Consider the following 20,508-nt stretch of genomic DNA (forward strand, 5'->3'; position numbering starts at 1 on the left):
TTCAGACAGTCTTGTGCTGTCACCCAGGCTGGAGCGTGGTGGTGCGATCATAGCTCCCTGCAGCCTTGAACTCCTGGGCTCAAGCAATCCTCCCACCTCAGCCTCCTGAGTAGCTGGGACCAAAATGTGCACCACCAGACCCAGCTAATTTTTTCATAGAGATGAGATCTCACTATGTTGCCTAGGCTGGTCTCAAGCTCCTGGCCTCAAGCAATCCTCCTGCCTCAACCTCCCAAAGTGCTGGGACTATAGGCGTGAGCCACCGCGTCTGAGGTCAAGTGGCCCTGGGTTTGAATTCTGGCTCAGCCCTTTGCCGGCTCCTTCTGTGACCTAGAATAACACACTGGTCTCTCTGAGCCCTGGTTTCCTGATCTGTAGAGTGGGGGAGTTTGGTCCTGCCATGCTGAATATCTGGGAGGGTTGGGTTATGGCTCACTCTTCCCTCCCTTTCCATTTTGTTCCAGATCCAGGATGGGGGCCACGTTTGTCTGGGCCTTGGGCCTTTTGATGCCGCAGATGCTGCTCTTTGTGGCTGGGGAACAGGGTGAGTTGGTTTGTGGGGAGGGAGAGATTGGGGTCTGGGGGATGGACAATATGGGGCAGCTTTTGAGTTCCAGAGCCTTCCCCTGCTGGTCTCCTGGCATGGGATAGAGAATAAGATGAGAATAGATTTTAAAAGGTCTTTGAACAGTCAAAAGCGAACAAGATACCTAAGAGGTTATTTTTAGTCATTGTCAGCAGAAGCTGGAGATTCCCGCCTCTCATCGTTTTGCTCAGATGAACTGGAGAGAGAGAAAGAAAGAAAGAAATGAGAATAGTGCAGAGATTGATTCGTGATGTCTGCCAAGGGTGGAGCGATGGAAATAAAGGTCTGGGTGCCTCTGCTGGTGGTCAAGAGCCCAGATTTTAGAAATCCCTCACATATTTGGTCTGTGACCTTAGGCAAGCATAATGATCTCTCTGAACTTCAGTTTCCTCAACTTTCCCCAAAGAGAATGAGACATTGCTACTCTGCAGATGGTTATGAAAATCAAATGAGCTGATTGCTATAAAGTGCCTGTTATAAAGACAGTACTCCGCAAACACCATTTCCTTTTCATTAGCTGTCTCTCACTTTACCTTTCGGAAAAACTGGGACTCAGGGAAGGAAAATGCCTCTCCTGGGGCCATACAGTGAGTCAGTGGCACTGGAGTAAAATCCTTGTCCTTATAAAAATAAAGTGAGGGGCGAGGCACAGTGGTTGATGCCTATAATTCTAGCACTTTGGGAGGCAGAGGCAGGCAGATCACTTGAGGTCAGGAGTTCCAGGCTAGCCTGCCCAACATGGTGAAATTCCATCTCTACAGAAAATACAAAAATCAGCAAGGTGTGGTGGCACATGCCTGTAATCCCATCTACTCGGGAGGCTGAGGCATGAGAATCGCTTGAACCTAGGAGGCGAAGGTTGCAGTGAGCCGAGCTCATGCCACTGCACTCCAGACTGGGTGACAGAGTCAGACTCAAAAAAATAATAATAAGGCTCGGTGTGGTGGCTCACGCCTATAATCTCAGAACTGTGGGAGGCCAAGGTAGGCGGATCAGTTGAAGTCAGGAATTGGAGACCAGCCTGGCCAACATGGTGAAACTCGTCTACTAAAAATGCAAAAATTAGCCAGGCATTGTGGCACGCACCTGTAATCCCACCTACTTGGGAGGCTGAGGTGTTGATTGAACTCAGGAGGCAGAGGTTGCAGTGAGCTGAGATCATGCCACTGCACTCCAGCCTGGGAGACAGAGCGAGACTCCATCTCAAAAGTATAAATAAATAAAATAATAATAATAATAATAATAATAAGGGGCTGGGCACAGTGGCTCATACCTATAATCCCAGCACTTTTGGGAGCTGAGATGGGAGGACTGCTTGAGCCTAGGAGCTTGAAGCTGTAATGAATTGTGATCATGTCACTGCATTCCAGCCTGGGCGATAGAGACTCCATCTCTAAAAATAATTTTTTTTTTTTTTTGAGACGGAGTTTTGCTCTTGTTGCCCAGGCTGGAGTGCAATGGCGCGATCTTGGCTCACTGCAACCTCTGCCTCCCAGGTTCAAGCAATTCTCCTGCTTCAGCCTCCCAAGTAGCTGGGATTACAGGCATGAGCCACCACACCCAGCTAATTTTGTATTTTTAGTAAAGACAGGGTTTTCTCCATGTTGGTCAGGCTGGTTTCAAACTCCAAACCTCAGGTGATCTGCCCGCCTTGGTCTCCCAAAGTGCTGGGATTATAGGCATGAGCCATCGCGTCCAGTCACTGCTTGGATTCTGAGGTCAAGTGGCCCTAGGTTTGAATTCTGGTTCAGCCCTTTTTAAAAAAAAATTTAAAAGAGGGAAATAGCAGTTCCTGCTTGGTTCTTGCCTCTGAGTCACGCCCTCTCTCCACCTTCTCCAACCCAGGCACACAGGATATCGCCGATGCCAGCGAAAGGGGGCTCCACATGCAGAAGCTGGGGTCTGGGTCCGTGCGGGCTGCGCTGGCGGAGCTGGTGGCCCTGCCCTGTCTCTTTACCCTGCAGCCACGGCCAAGCGCAGCCCGAGATGCCCCTCGGATAAAGTGGACCAAGGTGCGGACTGCATCGGGCCAGCGACAGGATTTGCCCATCCTGGTGGCCAAGGACAACGTCGTGAGGGTGGCCAAAAGCTGGCAGGGACGAGTGTCACTACCTGCCTACCCCCGGCGCCGAGTCAACGCCACACTACTTCTGGGGCCGCTGAGGGCCAGTGATTCTGGGCTGTACCGCTGCCAGGTGGTGAGGGGCATCGAGGATGAGCAAGACCTGGTGCCCTTGGAGGTGACAGGTCAGCTGGGGGCAAAGGAGGGGCTGGGGAGCTGGGAGAGGGAGGGATGAACCTGGTGCCTACCCACCAAATGTCACCTTAGAAATCGCTCCCTGAGACCTGGCGTGGTGTCTCACACCTGTAATCCCAGCACTTTGGGAGGCCAAGGTGAGTGGATCACTTGAGCACAGGAGTTTGAGACCAGCCTGGGTAACATGGTGAAACCTTGTCTCCACAGAAAACACAAAAATTAGCCGGGCATTGGTGGCACATGCCTGTAGTCCAGCTACTCGGGAGGCTGAGGTGGGAGGATCGTTTGAGCCCGGGAGGTTGAGGCTACTCCACTCTAGCCTGGATGACAGAGGGAGACTCTGTCTCAAAAAAAAAAAAAAAAAAAGGAAAGAAAGAAATCACCCTCTGAACAGGGATTCCCCTTCAATTCTCCTGATAAAGTCATAAAGTCTTTATGGTGCCTGTAATCCCAGCACTTTGGGAGGCCGAGGCGCATGGATCAGTTGAGGTCATGAGTTTGAGACCTGCCTGGCCAACATGGTGAAACCCCGTCTTTAAAAAAAAAAAAAAAATTAGCCAGGCATGGTGATGCATGCCTGTGATCCCAGCTACTTGGGAGGCTGAGGCAGGAGAACTGCTTGAACCCAGGAGGCGGAGGTTGCAGTGAGCTGAGATCAAGCCACTGCACTCCAGCCTGGGCAACACAGTGAGACTGCCTCAAAAGAAAAAAAAAACAACGAAGTCTTTATGGGTATGGGTACTATCTTTAACACCTCTCTTTTTTTTTTTTTTTTTTTTTTTTTTTGAGACGGAGTCTCACTCTGTCCCCCTGGCTGGAGTGCAGTGGCCGGATCTCAGCTCACTGCAAGCTCCGCCTCCCGGGTTCAGGCCATTCTCCTGCCTCAGCCTCCCGAGTAGCTGGGACTACAGGTGCCCGCCACCTCGCCCGGCTAGTTTTTTTGTATTTTTTAGTAGAGACGGGGTTTCACTGTGTTAGCCAGGATGGTCTCGATCTCCTGACCTTGTGATCCACCCGTCTCGGCCTCCCAAAGTGCTGGGATTACAGGCTTGAGCCACCGCGCCCGGCCAACACCTCTCTTTTTTAGCTATGAGGGAGAAGTCTCCAGCTCAGACTTCTGGGGGCCACATTATCTAGGCAGGATTTTTTTTTGTTTCGTTTTGAGATGGAGTCTTGCTCTTGTTGCCCAGGCTGGAGTCCAGTGGTGCTATCTAAGCTCACTGCATCCTCCGTCTGGGCAGGATTTTGCTTGGAGTCAATTTTATGGTTATCTGATTTTATGTAAGACAAAGGATACTGGCTTTCTATTTAAAATAGAAATAAAAAATTCCTTGTAAAATAAACAAGTTTTTTTCTAAGTGAGGCAATTTTTAAAAAGTTAATTAAAAATGTATATTAAATATTAAGCAAGAACAGTTCTCAAATACCTATTTAACCAATTCCTTTATTAAATTCTTGTTGAGCTGCGTGTGGTAGTGCACACCTGTAATTTCAGCACTTTGGGAGGCTGAGGAGGAAGGCTCGCTTGAGCCCAGGAATTCAAGACCAGCCTGGGCAACATAGCAAGACCCTGTCTCTATTAAAAACAAAACAAAACAAAAAAACAGGGATGGGGGCCCAGTGGCTCATGCCTGTAATCCCAGCACTTTGGGAGACCAAGGCAGGAGGATCATTTAAGCTCAGGAGTTCGAGACCAGCCTGGGCAACATAGTGAGACCTTGTCCCTACAAAATTCCAAATTCCAAAACATTAGCCAGGCATGGTGGTATGTGCCTGTAGTCTTAGCTACTCAGGAGGCTGAGGTGGGAGGATTGCTTGAGTCCCGAGAGATCAAGGCTGCAGTGAGCCCTGATCATGCCACTGCACTCCAGTCTGGGAAACAGAGCAAGACCCTGTCTCAAAAATAATAATAATATGGCTGGGCGCAGTGGCTCAAGCCTGTAATCCCAGCATTTTGGGAAGTCGAGGCGGGCGGATCATGAAGTCAGGAGTTCAAGACCAGCCTGGCCAAGATGGTGAAACTCCTTCTCTACTGAAAATACAAAAATTAGCCAGGCATGGTGGCACATGCCTGTAACCCCAGCTACTCGGGAGGTGAGGCGGGAGAATTGCTTGAACCCAGGAGGTGGAGGTTGCAGTGAGCCAAGATCGTGCCATTGCACTCCAGTCTGGGCAACAAGAGTGAAACTCCGTCTTAAAAATAATAGTAATAATAATACAACTAAATAAGCCAGATGTGGTGGCTCATACCTCTAATCTCAGCATTTTGAAAGACTAAGGCAGGAGGATTGCTTGAGCCCAGGAGTTCAAGACCAGCCTGAGCAAGATGGTGAGACCCCATCTCTACAAAAAAATTTTTTTTTAATTAGCAGGGCATGACTGGATCACGCCTATAATCCCAGCACTTTGGGAGGCTGAGGGGGGTGGATCACGAGGTCAGGAGATCAAGACCATCCTGGCTAACACAGTGAAACCCCATCTCTACTAAAAAATACAAAAAAATTAGCCCGGCGTGGTGGCGGGCGCCTGTAGTCCCAGCTACTCAGGGGGCTGAGGCAGGAGAATGGTGTGAACCTGGGAGACGGACTTTGCAGTGCGCCGAGATTGCGCCACTGCACTCCAGCCTGGGCGACAGAGCGAGACTCCATCTCAAAAAAAAAAAAAAAATTAGCAGGGCATGTTAGTGTGCACCTGTAGTCCCAGCTCATCAGGAGGCTGAAGTGGGAGGATCGCTTGAGCCTGGAAGGTTGGAGGCTGCAGTGAGCGAGATCACACCACTGCACTTCATTCAGCCTGGGTGACAGAGGGAGACCCTGACTCAAATAAATAAATAAATAGTCAAAAACTAAAAATAAAGAGCAGGGTTTGGCACACAGTAGATGCTCAATAAATGACTCAGTGAATGGATTGTTGCATGGCAAACATCCTGTGGACTCCTGCTGGGAAATCTGTTTCCCTTAACTTACATTGACCTTGGGCAAGTCCCTGATTCCTGTCTTGGGTCTTAACCTGCATACCCCCAAACGGTGAACTGGGGACACAGTGTCTCACCATATAGTTTATGGGGTCAACAAATCATCCCCTTTCAAAGGTCTTATTTCTGAAAATTGATAAAAGCTAACAACAACAACAACAACAAACTGATTGGGGGTGAGGCAAGTGAATTCCACATCTAGGTGACTTCAATTTCATTCATTCAGCCAAACTCTTTTTGTTGTTGTTTGAGACAGATTTTCACTCTTTCACCCAGGCTGGAGTTCAGTGATACGATCTTGGCTCACTGCAACCTCTGCCTCGTGGGTTCAAGTGATTCTCCTGCTTCAGCCTCTGGAGTAGCTGGGATTACAGGTGCACACAACCACACCTGGCTAATTTTTGTATTTTTAGTAGAGACAGGGTTTCACCATGTTGGCCAGGCTGGTCTCCAACTCCTAGCCTCAAGTGATCTGCCAGCCTCGGTCTTCCAAAGTGCTGGGATTACAGGCATGAGCTGCTGTGCCCAGACATTCAGCCAAACATTTGTTGAGCACCTATTCTGTACTGATCCAATGCTGAGGACACAAGGGCTCTCAGTAGGATAAGACAGAACAAGGTGTTTCATTTCTTTGTCTTGTTCAGCCATTTCTTTCATCCCTAAATCAGAATTTGAATCACAGTGAGCCTGTTACTGGTGCTTCATATCCTGGCTTACATGTCACCTCCTCCAAGAAGCCTTCCAGGACCACATTTCCAGGCCAGGCAAGAACCACATTTGATCTTCCATTGCTGCCTACACTTCCCTATCAGCACATGCACTTAATTCCTAAAAGGCAGAATCTCTCTGTCAGCCTTCTCCACACCTCCTGCCACCTCCAGGGCCTAACCCTGGGCATGAAGAGTGCTATCTTTGGAGTCAGATCTCTCTGAATTTGAATTCTGGTTCTGCTTCTTATTTGCTGCGTGGCCCTGGACCTGTCCCTCAACCTTTCTGACCCTTAGTTTCCTCTTCTGGAAGCAATCAGATTTGTTGTAAGAGTTCAATAAGATAATGCTTACAAATGCTTTTCTTTTTAAAAATGTTTTATTTATTTATTTATTTGAGACGAAGTCTTGTTCTGTCTCCCAGGCTGGAGTGCAGTGGCTCAATCCCGGCTCACTGCAATGTCCGCCTCCTGGGTTCAAGCGATTCTCCTGCCTCAGCCTCCTGAGTAGCTGGGATTACAGGCGTGTGCCACCACGCCCAGCTATTTTTGTATTTTCAGTAGAGACGGGGTTTCACCATGTTAGCCAGGCTAGTCTCGAACTCCTGACCTGAAGTGATCCGCCCACCTTGGCCTCCCAAAGTGCTGGGATTACAGAAGTGAGCCACCACACCCGGCTGTAAATGCTTTTCACATTGTAAATATTTGCTAACTTGTAACCCTTTATGGCCATTGTTATCAGTTTCCTCATCTGTAAAATGGGGGCATATGGATCTTGCTTCCCACCCTCGACCCACACTGTATGTGGGTCTATTATTATCAGACAGGAGTGGGGAGTCATTCTGCAAGAGGTAGGTCTGTTCTTGAAGATTCCAGCATAAGTCGACTGCCCCCCCATCCTGGATGTTCCCCCACAGGTGTTGTGTTCCACTACCGGGCAGCCCAGGACCGCTATGCACTGACCTTCGCTGAGGCCCAGGAGGCCTGCCATCTCAGCTCAGCCATCATTGCAGCCCCTCGGCATCTACAGGCTGCCTTCGAGGATGGCTTTGACAACTGTGATGCTGGCTGGCTCTCTGACCGCACTGTTCGGTGAGGGGGATACACAGGGCAGGGAGATGAAGACTAGCCCATGGGGAAGGAGGTTCCTTGGGGGCTCCAGGAGTACACATCTGAGAGGGACCCTCCCCTTGTATTGTCAGGTATCCTATCACCCAGTCCCGTCCTGGTTGCTATGGTGACCGTAGCAGCCTTCCAGGGGTTCGGAGCTATGGGAGACGCAACCCACAGGAACTCTACGATGTGTATTGCTTTGCCCGGGAGCTAGGGGGTAAGTCTGGGACTGGCAGGACCCGGCCCCTTCGCCTCTCTTTGAGCCTCTATCGTTCTCCCCAATTCCCATCCTCCCGGGTCCTTATGCAAGTCTCCTGTCTTTTACCTCTCTAAACCTGCAACCAAGACATGATCCCACCCATTTTCTGAGCTTTCCATGCTTCCCTGAGTCCCCCTCCCTCCCTTTGCCCCCTTCCTCTCTCTGATCCTCTTTCCCTCTCTGATCTCCTGTCCCCTGCCTGCCTCCCTGTCCCTACCCGCTTCCTCCTCTGTGAGCCCCCTTCACCGAGCCCCTCCCTCTCCTGAAGCCCGACTTGCCCATGTGCCTGAGTTACTCCATTTGTAAAAAGAGACTTAGCTCTGCATGAGAGGTAAGGACAACGATGGTCCCGGAGCTGGACGCAGAGCTGCGGTTGTCACCGTCTCTTTTAAACACCACCCTAACGTCCAGGTCGGGACTATTTGGAGTTGGACCCACTTCCTGGGCTCCAGGGGAGGGTTCCCCAGCCCCCCTGACCTCCACCCGCCCTTCCCGCAGGAGAGGTCTTCTACGTGGGCCCGGCCCGCCGCCTGACACTGGCTGGCGCGCGTGCACAGTGCCGCCGCCAGGGTGCCGCGCTGGCCTCGGTGGGACAGCTGCACCTGGCCTGGCATGAGGGCCTGGACCAGTGCGACCCAGGCTGGCTGGCCGACGGCAGCGTGCGCTACCCGATCCAGACGCCACGCCGGCGCTGCGGGGGCCCAGCCCCGGGCGTGCGCACCGTCTACCGCTTCGCTAACCGGACTGGCTTTCCTTCGCCCGCCGCGCGCTTCGACGCCTACTGCTTCCGAGGTGCGTGCGTCCCCTGGTGGCCGCTCCCCCAGGGCTTTCGCTTTGGCGAAGGCCACGCCCCTGAAAGCCTCGCCAAGCCAAGGCAGAGAGACACGTGGAAGCTCACTTTGTGATAAGCCACGTCCCTGGGTGAGGGCCAAGTCTCTGGGTGAGGGCCACGCCCCCGGGCGAAGGCCACACCCCTTACGACAAATCTTTCCCTAGAAGCCCGGTCCTAGGGAAAGAACAGGGCTCCAGAGGAGGCCACTGTGGTGGGGAATCATCTTTGCTGGGTGGGCTGTATCTCCTGAGGTCCGGAGGCCCCATAACCCTGAAAGACAAGCCCTTGGGTGGGGCATATTCTACGTAGAGACACGCCCATACACATACACACCCCCGTGGAAGAGATTATGCCTCAATTGGCCACCTCTGGGCTCCACACCGGGGGTGGGAGCAGGGATGACACTTGCCCTTGTTGGGGGACAGTGGGGACAGCTTTGGAAGCTGCAAGCATCACCCCAAAGGAGTCAAGTCCTCTAAGTAAGCTGCCCCAATCTTGGCACGGGCATACCATGCCCACTGGGCACCACTTGTACCAGGAGAGGATCCATCATCAAAGTTGAGTTGAACCCCTCAACAGGCCGACTCAAGTTCATGAGAGTTGGACGCTGCCTGAGCTTTGCCCATGAGCCAAATTGTTTTGTTTTTTTTTTTTTCCTTTTGAGATGGAGGCTCACTCTGTCACCCAGGCTGGAGTGCAGTGGTGCGATCTCGGCTCACTGCAACCTCCGCCTCCCGTGTTCAAGCGATTCTCCTGCCTCCGCCTCCCGAGTAGCTGGGACAGGAATGCGCCCACGCCAAACTAATTTTTGTATTTTTAGTAGAGACGGGGTTTCACCATGTTGGCCAGGCTGGTCTTGAACTCCTGACCTCAAGTTATCCACCCGCCTTGGCCTCCCAAAGTGCTGGGATTATGGACGTGAGCCACCGCGCCTGGCCCAAATTCTTATAGCCCTCACTGCAGCCAGTTGACTCTGACCCTGACCGTGGCTCAGGTGGTCCCCAGCCTCAACAGTGGAGGTGAAGACTGCACTTCCCTCTCTCAGGCTGGGGGAATCTCAGAAACCACTTAGGAGAGACAGAGGTGCACAGGAGGCTTGTGCTGCAGCATGCCGGAAAGTGGGTAGACTTCAAGCAGAACTTCCCAGGCCACCCCTGGGCCTAACACAATCTCTTCTGCTTTCTCCCACAGCTCATCACCCCACATCACAACATGGAGACCTAGAGACCCCATCCTCTGGGGATGAGGGGGAGATTCTGTCAGCAGAGGGGCCCCCAGTTAGAGAACTGGAGCCCACCCTGGAGGAGGAAGAGGTGGTCACCCCTGACTTCCAGGAGCCTCTGGTGTCCAGTGGGGAAGAAGAACCCCTGATCTTGGCGGAGAAGCAGGAATCTCAACAGACACTCAGCCCTACCCCTGGCGACCCCATGCTGGCCTCATGGCCCACTGGGGAAGTGTGGCTAAGCACGGTGGCCCCCAGCCCTAGTGACACGGGGGCAGGCACTACAGCAAGTTCACACACGGAGGTGGCCCCGACTGACCCTACAGCTAGGAGGAGGGGGCGCTTCAAAGGGTTGAATGGGCGCTACTTCCAGCAGCAGGACCCAGAGCCGGGGCTGCAGGAGGGGATGGAGGCCAGCGCCCAGCCCCCAACCTCAGAGGCCGTGGGGAACCAAGTGGAGCCTCCGCTGGCCATGGCAGTCACAGAGATGTGGGGCAGTGGCCACAGCCGGAGCCCCTGGGCTGATCTGACCAATGAGGTGGATATGCCTAGAGCTGGTGAGTTGCTCTGGGGGAGGCGGGACCTACCTGGGGATCTGGAGGTGAGGGTGGAGAAGTAGCCATGGCTACACTCAGGATGAGGGAGGAAGCTGTGAATCCCAGCTGGGTACTCTGGCCCCAGAAGCCCCCTCTCCATTGGGCCTGGAGTCCCACCAAAGGGGCTGCTGAGAGATCATTGTAATGACTGCCTTGATGTTGTTGCAGGTTCTGCTGGTGGCAAGAGCTCCCCAGAGCCCTGGCTGTGGCCCCCGACCATGGTCCCACCCAGCATCTCAGGCCACAGCAGGGCCCCTGTCCCGGAGTTAGAGAAAGCCGAGGGCCCCAGTGCCAGGCCAGCCACCCCAGACCTGTTTTGGTCCCCCTTGGAGGCCACTGTCTCAGCTCCCAGCCCTGCCCCCTGGGAGGCATCCCCCTTGGCCACCTCCCCAGATCTCCCTATGATGGCCATGCTGCGTGGTCCCAAACAGTGGATGCTACCACACCCTACCTCCGTCTCCACTGAGGCCAGTAGAGTTGAGGGACATGGTGAGGCCACGGCCACGGCTCCACCTTCCCCTGCTGCAGAGACCGAGGTGTATTCCCTGCCTCCCTTTTCGACCCCGACAGGACAGGGTGGAGAGGCCATGCCCACAACACCTGAGTCCCCCAGGGCAGACGTCAGAGAAATTGGGGAGACCGGCCTTGCTCAGGTCCACAAAGCTGAGCACCCCAGCTCCAGCCCATGGCCTTCTGTAAACAGGAATGTGGCTGTAGGTTTTGTCCCCACTGAGACTGCCACGGAGCTAACGGGCCTCAGGGGCATCTCGGGGTCTGAGTCTGGGGTCTTCGACACAGCAGAAAGCCCCACTTCTGGCTTGCAGGCCACTGTAGATGAGGTACAGGACCCCTGGCCCTCAGTGTACAGCAAAGGGCCGGGTGCAAGCTCCCCATCTGCCCCCTCGGGAACCCCTGGAGTCTTCTTGGTACCCAAAGTCACCCCGAGTTTGGAGCCTTGGGTTGCTACAGATGAAGGACCCACTGTGAATCCCAAGGATTCCACAGTCACGCCGGCCCCCAGTGATGCTAGTGGAATTTGGGAACCTGGATCCCAGTCGTTTGAAGAAGCTGAAAGCACCACCTTGAGCCCTCAGGTGGCCCTGGATACAAGCGTTGTGACGTCCCTCACGACCGAGCAGGGGGACAAGGTTGGAGTTCCAGCCGTGTCTACACTGGCCTCCTCAAGCTCCCAACCCCACCCAGAGCCAGAGGATCAGGTGGAGACCCAGGGAACATCAGGAACTTCAGCGCCTCCTCATCAGAGCAGCCCCCTGGGGAAACCGGCTGTTCCTCCTGGGACACCGACTGCAACCAGTGTGGGCGAGTCTGCCTTAGTTTCCTCAGGGGAGCCTACGGTACCGTGGGACCCCTCCAGCACCCTGCTGCCTGTCACCCTGGGCATAGAGGACTTCAAACTGGAGGTCCTGGCAGGGAGTCCAGGCGTAGAGAGCTTCTGGGAGGAGGTGGCAAGTGGAGAGGAGCCAGCCCTGTCAGGGACCCCTACGAATGAGGGTGCGGAGGAGGGTGAGTACAGAGTCCCAGGACTCTGAATGGTCAGGGCTTGGGGGGCAGGGGCTGGGGGAGCCCAGAGCAGAGAGGAATGGTTGTCCCTGAGGATCTGGAAGCTTTCTAGTGGGGCATGACGCTGGAGGTAGGAGCTTTTCGGGTGGAGTTGAATTTCAGAAATGACATTCCTGGCAGAGGAACGAGTACTGGCAAAGGCCAGGAGATGAAGTAGCACTTGAACAATTTTGGACACAGAGCATACATCCCAAGGAACAAAATTTGAGAGTGGTGAGTGGCCAGGTGCGGTGCCTCACACCTGTAATCCCAGCACTTTGGGAAGCCGAGATGGGCAGATCACTTGAGGTCAGGAGTTCAAGACCAGCCTGGCCAACATGGCGAAACTCTGTCTCTACTAAAAATATAAAAATTAGCCAGGTGTGTTGGCACACACCTGTAATCCCAGTTACTGGGGAAGCTGAGGCATGAGAATCGCTTGAATCCGGGAGGCGGAGGTTGCGGTGAGCCCAGATCGCACCACTGTACTCCAGCCTGGGTGACAGAGTGAGACTCCATCTCAAACAGAATAAAAACAAAAACAAAACATGGGAGTGGCGAGGCATTGAGTAGAGTCTGATTTAGGGAATGAGTTCAGTTACAAGCCATGTCTACATCTGCTTTGTGCTGGACGGTGGTGTGACGCCCAGGGGCTGGCTTTCCAGGATTCCCCGAGTCTGGGGAAGACAGAGCAGGACACAGACGCCTCCCAGGCGAGGCCAGAGGGAGGAGGCGTGGCAGGGACGGTTTCCTGGACAAATGTGAATGGGAACTGGAATTCAGTGATTTGACTCATGGGGGGCCTCAAGCCACAGGGAAAGTGGGTGCTGGGAAGGCACGCAAGGGGCAAGGATCACCCCCATTCTACAGATAGCAAACCGAGGCTCAGGGAGGTACAACTCCACTTGGCTAATCAGTGGTCAAACCTCAACTGGAGCCCAAGTCAGCCTGAGTCTTAACTACTCTGTGGCCAGCAGCGTCCAGAGAAATCAGCTGCCCTGTTCTCCCTGGGGCCAGGTCGGCCTCAGCTCAGTCTGCAAATTCCAGCCCTTCTTAGGTCCTGCCAAATGAAGCTGAGTTTTTTGGCCAGATGAAGTTTAAAAACAAACAAACGAAAAAGTGGCTGCATGCAATGGCTCATGCCTGTCATCCTAGCCCTTTGGGAGGCTGAGGTGGGAGAATCACTTGAGCTCAAGAGTTTAAGACCAGGCTGGGCAACATAGCAAGACACCATCTCTACTAAAAATAAAAAGAAATTAGCCAAGCTGCAGTGAGCTATGATAGCTCCACCACGAGACCCTGCCTCAAATCAAACTAACAAAACAAAACAAGCAGCTAATTAATAAGTCTTTTTTTCTGAGTTGCACACTTTTTTGTTGTTGTTTGTTTTTTCAGACTGAGTCTCACTCTGTCATCCAGCCTGGAGTGCAGTGGTGTGATCTCGGCGCACTGCAACCTCCACCTCCCAGGTTCAAGTGATTCTCCTGCCTCAGCCTTCTGATTAGATGGTATTACAGGCTCCCACCACCATGCCTGGCTAATTTTTGTATTTTTAATAGAGACGGGGGGTTTCATCATGTTGGCCAGGCTGGTCTCAAACTCCTGACCTCAGGTGATCCACCTACCTCGGCCTCCCAAAGTGCTGGGATTACAGGCGTGAGCCATGGCACCCGGTCGACTTGCGCACTTTTATTAACACCATTGGCGTTTAACTACTGCAACCCCCTGCTCCTGCCTTTTTTTTTGAAAGGGTCTCACTCTGTCACCTAGGCTTGAGTGCAATGGCAGGATCATGGCTCAGTGCAGCCTTGACCTCCCTAGGCTCAGGTGATCTTCCTGCCTCAGGCTCCCAAGTAGCTGGGACCAGGTGTGCACCACTAGGCCTGGCTAATTTTTGTATTTTTTGTAGAGACAGACTTTTGCCATGTTGCCCAAGTTGGTGCCCCTTTTTTTGAAGGCAAAGTGTCATGATGATGGAAATAGCTGATGCAGGTTTCATCATCCAGCCTGTCACCTCTGGGCTGTGTTGGGGTGGGATCTATTTTATTTTGGTGTTTTTCCTTTTTATTTTTTCCAGACAGGGTCTTGGTCTGTTGCTCAGGCTGGAGTGCAGTGGGGCAACCATAGCTCACTACACCCAGGCTCAAGTGATCCTCCCACATCAGCCTCCGCAGTAGCTTGGACTACAGGCATGCAACCACCACACCCAGCTCTGTGTGTGTGTGTGTGTGTGTGTGTGTGTGTGTGTGTGGTTGTGTGTGAAGAGATGGGGTCTCCCTATGTTATCCAGGCTGGTCTCAAACTCCCGGGCTCAAGCGATCCTCTCGCCTTGGCCTCCCAAAGTGTTGGGATTACAGACGTGAGCCATAGCACCTGGCAGATCTTTTTTTCTTAGATGTCCCAGAGGCAGGCTGACCCAGGGGCAGGGCCGCTTGTATCCATAAAGGCTGACATTTATGGGTTTCTGCCAGTGTGCTTGGTTTATTCAAAGCACTTTACTGGAGTTATCTTGGTTAATCCTTTTAATGTCCTTATGGGAAAAGCTCCAGTGTGATCCTCACTTTGCAGATAGGGAGACAGACACAGAGAGGTCAAGTACCTTGTGCAGCCATGCAACTAAGGGAGTGTCAAGCCTGGGGTTTGAATCCAGGTTGTCTGAACACAGAGCTTCTTTTGTTTTTTTTGAGATAGTGTCCTGCTCTGTCTCCCAGGCTAGAGTACAGTAGTGATCTCAGGTCACTGCAACCTCCGCCTCCCAGGTTCCACTGATTTTCATGCCTCAACCTCCTGAGTAGCTGGGATGCTGGGATTGTAGGCATGCATCACCATGCCTGTCTAATTTTTCTTTCTTTCTTTCTTTTCTTCTTTGAAACGGAGTCTCGCTGTGTCACCCAGGCTGGAGTGCAGTGGCGCGATCTTGGCTCACTGCAAGCGCCGCTTCCCCGGTTCATGCCATTCTCCTGCCTCAGCTTCCTGAGTAGCTGGGACTACAGGCGCCCACCACCATGCCCAGCTGATTTTCTGTATTTTTATTTTTTGTTATTTTATTTATTTATTTATTTATTTGAGACAGAGTCTTGCTCTGTCACCCAGGCTGGAGTGCAGTGGTGAGATCTCGGCTCACTGCAAGCTCTGCCTCCCGGGTTCACGCCATTCTCCTGCCTCAGCCTCCCGAGTAGCTGGGACTACAGGTGCCCGCCACCGTGCCCGGCTAATTTTTTTTTTTTTTTGGTGTTTTTAGTAGAGATGGAGTTTCACCATGGTCTCGATCTCCTGATCTCGTGATCTGCCCACCTCCGCCTCCCAAAGTGCTGGGATTACAGGCGTGAGCAACCACGCCTGGCCCCCTGGCTAATTTTTGTACTTTTAGTAGAGATGGGGTTTCACCATGTTGACCAGATTGGTCTTGAGCTCCTGACTCAAGTGATCCGCCCGCCTCAGCCTCCTGAAGTGCTGGGATTACAGGCGAGAGCCACCGCACCTGGCTGGAAAACAGGGCTTCTGTCTCAGTCACTAGGTTGTGAAATGCTTAGTTCATTGGCATAAAAAAGTACATGAGGCTGGGCGTGATGGCTCATGCCTGTAATTCCAGCACTTTGGGAGGCTGAGGCGGGAGGATCACTTGAGCCCTCAGCAGAGCTCTGAGTTGGAGACCAGCCTCGGCAACATAGTGAGACCCCGTCTCTACAAAACAAATTTTAAAATTAGCATGGTGCATACCTGTGGTCCCAGCTACTCAGGGGTGCTGAGGTGGGAGAACCGCTTGACCCTGGGAGGTTGTGGCTGCAGTGAGCTATGATCATGCAACTGCACTTCAGCCTGGGGGACACAGCAAGACTCCGTCTCAAAAACAAAATAGTAATAATCTTAGGGTGGTGGTGAGAGAAGAGAGGGACTATGTGGGGATCAACCCTGGAAAGACGATCAGAAGGGAAGAAGTTCAATGCCCAAATAAATAGAGAAGGGGCAGTCAGAGAGGTGGGAGGGCGACCACACAGGAACACTAAGTAAACGGGGGTTGGAGCTGCACCTGGGCTGAGGCTGGGTCTGTCTTATACTTTTCTGGATCCTGGGGTCCACAATGAAGCCAGAGGCAGCAGGACGGAGATTGGCGGGCAGTGCTGGGGAGACCCAGGCGCCTACCCACCCGCCGCTTGCAGAAGAAATGCTAATGAAGCCAAAAATAAATGCAGTACCAGCGAGTGACTGAGTCACCGCCAGTCCGTGGGCAGGTGTCAGCAGCGCAGGGCACCTGGCGGGGCTCATGCGTCCCGCCGCCTGGCAGCCCTGTGCGTGTGCACACACGTGCAGGGCCATCGTCCAGCCACAGGCCCTGCCATCCACAAGCCCCTTTGCCATCCATGGGGTCACCCCAGGGACAGGCCTCAGCTACCTCAGGAGGGCCAGCTGCCACCTTCATTCCTTTAGCAAGCAATTACTGAGTGCCTGCTCTGTCCAGGACCCTGTGTTCAAACCAAATCCCCTGTCCTCTGAAAACTGATGTCCTAGAGCAACAGTCTAGAACTTTCCCAGGGATGGAAATGTTCTCTATCGACGCTAACTTGAAAAGTGGCTAGGACAACTGAGGGATGACGTTTTTACTTTTATTTCACTTTAATTGATTTAAGCGTGAATATCTATATGTGGCTGCCATATGGAACACCAGTGCTCTAGGGAGAGATACAGACAAGAAACGATTGTTCTAATAAAAAAAGTAAAGTAGTGTTCGCTTCAGCAGCACATATGCTAAAATTAGAACAATACAGAGAAGATTAGCACAGCCCCTGTGCAAAAAATGAAGCATTTCATTCTTTTTTTTTTTTTTTTTTTTTGAGATGGAGTCTCACTCTGTCACCCAGGCTGGAGTGCAGTGGCGCGATCTCAGCTCACTGCAACCTCCGCCTTCGGCGTTCAAAGGATTCTCCTGCCTCAGCCTCCCAAGTAGCTGGGATTACAGGCTCCTGCCACCACGCCCAGCTAATTTTTTGTATTTTTAGTAGAGATGGGTTTCCCCATATTGGCCAGGCTGGTCTCGAACTCCTGACCTCAGGTGATCCATCTGCCTTGGTCTCTCAAAGTACTAGGATTACAGGCGTGAGCCACGGTGCCTGGCCTCTTTTTTGTTTTTTAATTTAATTTTTTAAAAATTTAATTCCACTGTGCAGTGGAATGGTCAGATGCTGCCCTGACAGGATCTGTGTTGGCTGGGGCAGGATGAGGATTTTTTTTTTTTTTTTCCACTATGTCGCCCAGGCTAGAACCTATGTCTACTCCTGTGTCCCAATTTGTGAGAAGCACAGTGATGAGCAGAGTGTGCCCAAAGGAGGGGAAGGACACTTAAGTCAGGGAGGACACAGAAGCCTGTGTTCTGGGAGAAACATTCTACGAGGTCCTTCAGGCAGCCCTGGTCTCTGGGAGCCCCATTCCAGTTCAGGCTGAGGAAGGACTTTGCTACAGGCAGGGAAGTCCACAGATGCTTTGGGGCAGTTTCTGGAAGGAGTAAACTCCTCGTAACAGGGGGCATATGAGAGGGAGTTGGTGACCACTGGTTGGGAAAGTTATAAAGAGGACTCCATAGGGAGGGTTTGATTAAAGCAGTTTGGGGGCCTGGAGTCTTGATTCCAGGAAGGCAAAAGATCTGTGGTTTGACTCTTCCCCATACTACCCATCCATCCTGCAGCACACTCAGATCCCTGTGAGAACAACCCTTGTCTTCATGGAGGGACATGTAATGCCAATGGCACCATGTATGGCTGTAGCTGTGATCAGGGCTTCGCCGGAGAGAACTGTGAGATTGGTGAGTACCCCAGACTCAGGATCTGAATCTGAATTTGTTTGACTCCAGAGCCTCCAGCAACCATGCCCTCAGAATTCAGAGATCACAAAAAGCTGGTTTCAGATGCTCCATTCCCAAACCCCAGTCCTTACATCCAGCTAAATCAGCCCAGTTAGTGGATCCAGAATCAAACAGCTGAGCTTTCATCTCTGGTGTGCTGTCTCCCATTACTACCAGTCAGAGGTGGGAAGGGAAAGACAAAGGAATGATATGTCCGAGACTCCTCCCTGCAAAGGCCCTTTGGGGATCCTGCCCTTTCCTGGGTGGGTGGGAGGTATAAGCACTGCCACCAGAACTGTTGGGTGCTAGCTTCAAAGCCCAACACAAGAAATACTACCAATTATGAAATTACAACAACAAGTATAAGTGACATAATTTCTTGAGCTCTGTGCATCATCTTGACTTCACAACCTTCACAATCACAAGACTGATTACAGAATTATAACAATAAATATAAATGATATAATTTATTGAGCTCTTCTATTGCTTCCCTACTCACAATCACCTTGAGTAGGAGCCCATTATTATTACCATTTTCCAAAAAATAAGCTGAGTTTCAAGGAGGGAAAGTGACTTGCCCAGTACCATACGTGCCTCAAGCACTGTCTACACATGGACCGGTAGAAGAAGAACTCAATGAATATCTAGCTTTACCCACAAACAGCTTTGTGACTCTGTGCAAGTCTTTGCAAATGCCTAAAAGAGACTCCAACTTCAGCTTTCTATGAGCCTGTTTTTGAGAGTATAATCTTCACTTCTCTAGAGTCAGGGAGAATAGTCTGCACATCCTGGCTCTCAGCTGCCCCAGTGGCATCTGCTCTCATTAATGCTAATTTATGTTAATTGTATGAGGTTCCACCCCCTTGCCTGCAGAGTCACTGGGCCATCTGTGCAGACTGTGACTGCTGCACTGAGGTCCAGGATGGATGGTAGGACTATGACCCCATCTTCTGCTTAGTTTCCTGCAGAGGCTCAGAGCCAAGGGGAAGCTGACCTCTGACTCAATCTCTTCTCCTCTCTGTCAGACATTGATGACTGCCTCTGCAGCCCCTGTGAGAATGGAGGCACCTGTATCGATGAGGTCAACGGCTTTGTCTGCCTTTGCCTCCCCAGCTATGGGGGCAGCCTTTGCGAGAAAGGTGAGTTTCTGTTGCAACCCCAGAAACAGTTCCAAGAGTGGGGTTGGGTGCCCAGCCACAGGCTTCCCCATATACTCCAGGTCCCTGCCTCCAGTTCCATGGCTGTGAGCCTGACACAAGATAAATTATTTTTTTAGACAAACAGTGCGTAACATAGAATTAACCATTTTATTTTATTTTATTTTTTATTATTATTATTATTATTATTATTTTTTTTTTTTTTTTTTTTTTTTTTTTTTTTTTTGAGACGGAGTCTCGCTCTGTCACCCAGGCTGGAGTGCAGTGGCCGGATCTCAGCTCACTGCAAGCTCCGCCTCCCAGGTTCACGCCATTCTCCTGCCTCAGCCTCCCGAGTAGCTGGGACTACAGGCGCCTGCCACCTCGCCCGGCTAAGTTTTTGTATTTTTAGTAGAGACGGGGTTTCACTGTGTTACCCAGGATGGTCTCGATCTCCTGACCTCGTGATCCGCCCGTCTCGGCCTCCCAAAGTGCTGGGATTACAGGCTTGAGCCACCGCGCCCGGCTATTTTATTATTATTTAGGTGGAATTTCACTCTGTCACCCAGGCTGGAGTGCAATGATGCCGTCTTGGCTCACTGCAACCCCCACCTCCCAGATTCAAGCAATTCTCCCTGCCTCAGCCTCCCAAGTAGCTGGGATTACAGACGCCTGCCACCATGCCTGGCTAATTTTTGTATTTTTCAGTAGAGACGGGGTTTTGCCATGTTGGCCAGGCTGGTCTTGAACTCCTGACCTCAGGTGATCCACCCACCTTGGCCTCCCAAAGTGCTGGAATTACAGGCATGTGCCCCTGTGCCTGCCCTATTTTATTTTATTTCATTTTATTTTATTTTACTTTATTTTTTTGAGATAGAGTCTCACTCTGTCACCAGGCTGGAGTGCAGTGGCGTGATCTCAGCTCACTGCGACCTCCGCCTCCCTGGTTCAAGTGATTCTCCTACCTCAGCCTCCCGAGTAGCTGGGATTACAGGCACGCGCCACCACACCTAGCTAAATTTATTATTTTTTGAGACAGGGTCTCACCTTGGCACCCTGGCTGGAGTACAGTGGTGCGATCTTGGCTCATTGTAGTTTTGACCTCCCAGGCTCAAGTGATCCTCCCACCTCAGCCTCCCCAGTAGGCTGGGACTACAGGCACATGCCACCATGCCTGGCTAATTTTTGTATATTTTGTAGAGACAAGGTTTCACCATGTTGCCCAGACTGGTCTTGAAGTCCTGAGCTCAAGCAATCTGTCCACATCAGCCTCACAATCTACTGGGATTACAGCCACTGAGCCCAGCCAAATTGACCATTTTAAAGTGTACATTTCAGTGGCATTCTGTACAATCACAATGTTGTATAGCCATCACCTCTCTCTAGTTCCAGAACTTTTTCAGCACCCCAGAAAGAAACTCTGTGCCCACT

General features: G+C 51.9%; 1 protein-coding gene and 1 non-coding gene across 3 annotated transcripts in view; both read left to right on the forward strand.

Moving 5' to 3' along the window:
• LOC105469066 (neurocan) overlaps positions 1-20,508 on the forward strand; it is a 40,533-nt gene that overhangs the window by 4,221 nt on the left and 15,804 nt on the right. For both annotated transcript variants that reach the window (XM_011720883.3, XM_011720047.2), the window contains exons 2-10: positions 465-544; positions 2,432-2,833; positions 7,441-7,615; positions 7,726-7,853; positions 8,394-8,687; positions 9,919-10,506; positions 10,714-12,069; positions 17,786-17,902; positions 18,967-19,080. In XM_011720883.3, coding sequence (XP_011719185.2) covers positions 472-544; positions 2,432-2,833; positions 7,441-7,615; positions 7,726-7,853; positions 8,394-8,687; positions 9,919-10,506; positions 10,714-12,069; positions 17,786-17,902; positions 18,967-19,080 — 3,247 coding nt within the window. In that variant the 5' untranslated portion in view covers positions 465-471. The remainder of the gene's footprint in view (positions 1-464; positions 545-2,431; positions 2,834-7,440; positions 7,616-7,725; positions 7,854-8,393; positions 8,688-9,918; positions 10,507-10,713; positions 12,070-17,785; positions 17,903-18,966; positions 19,081-20,508) is intronic.
• Positions 16,828-16,935, forward strand: LOC112427606 (U6 spliceosomal RNA). The gene has a single exon (XR_003019301.1). It is a non-coding gene; the product is annotated as a U6 spliceosomal RNA (small nuclear RNA).

The sequence above is a fragment of the Macaca nemestrina genome, chromosome 20 (genome assembly GCF_043159975.1).
Source record: "Macaca nemestrina isolate mMacNem1 chromosome 20, mMacNem.hap1, whole genome shotgun sequence".
Classification (NCBI taxonomy): Eukaryota; Metazoa; Chordata; class Mammalia; order Primates; family Cercopithecidae; genus Macaca; species Macaca nemestrina.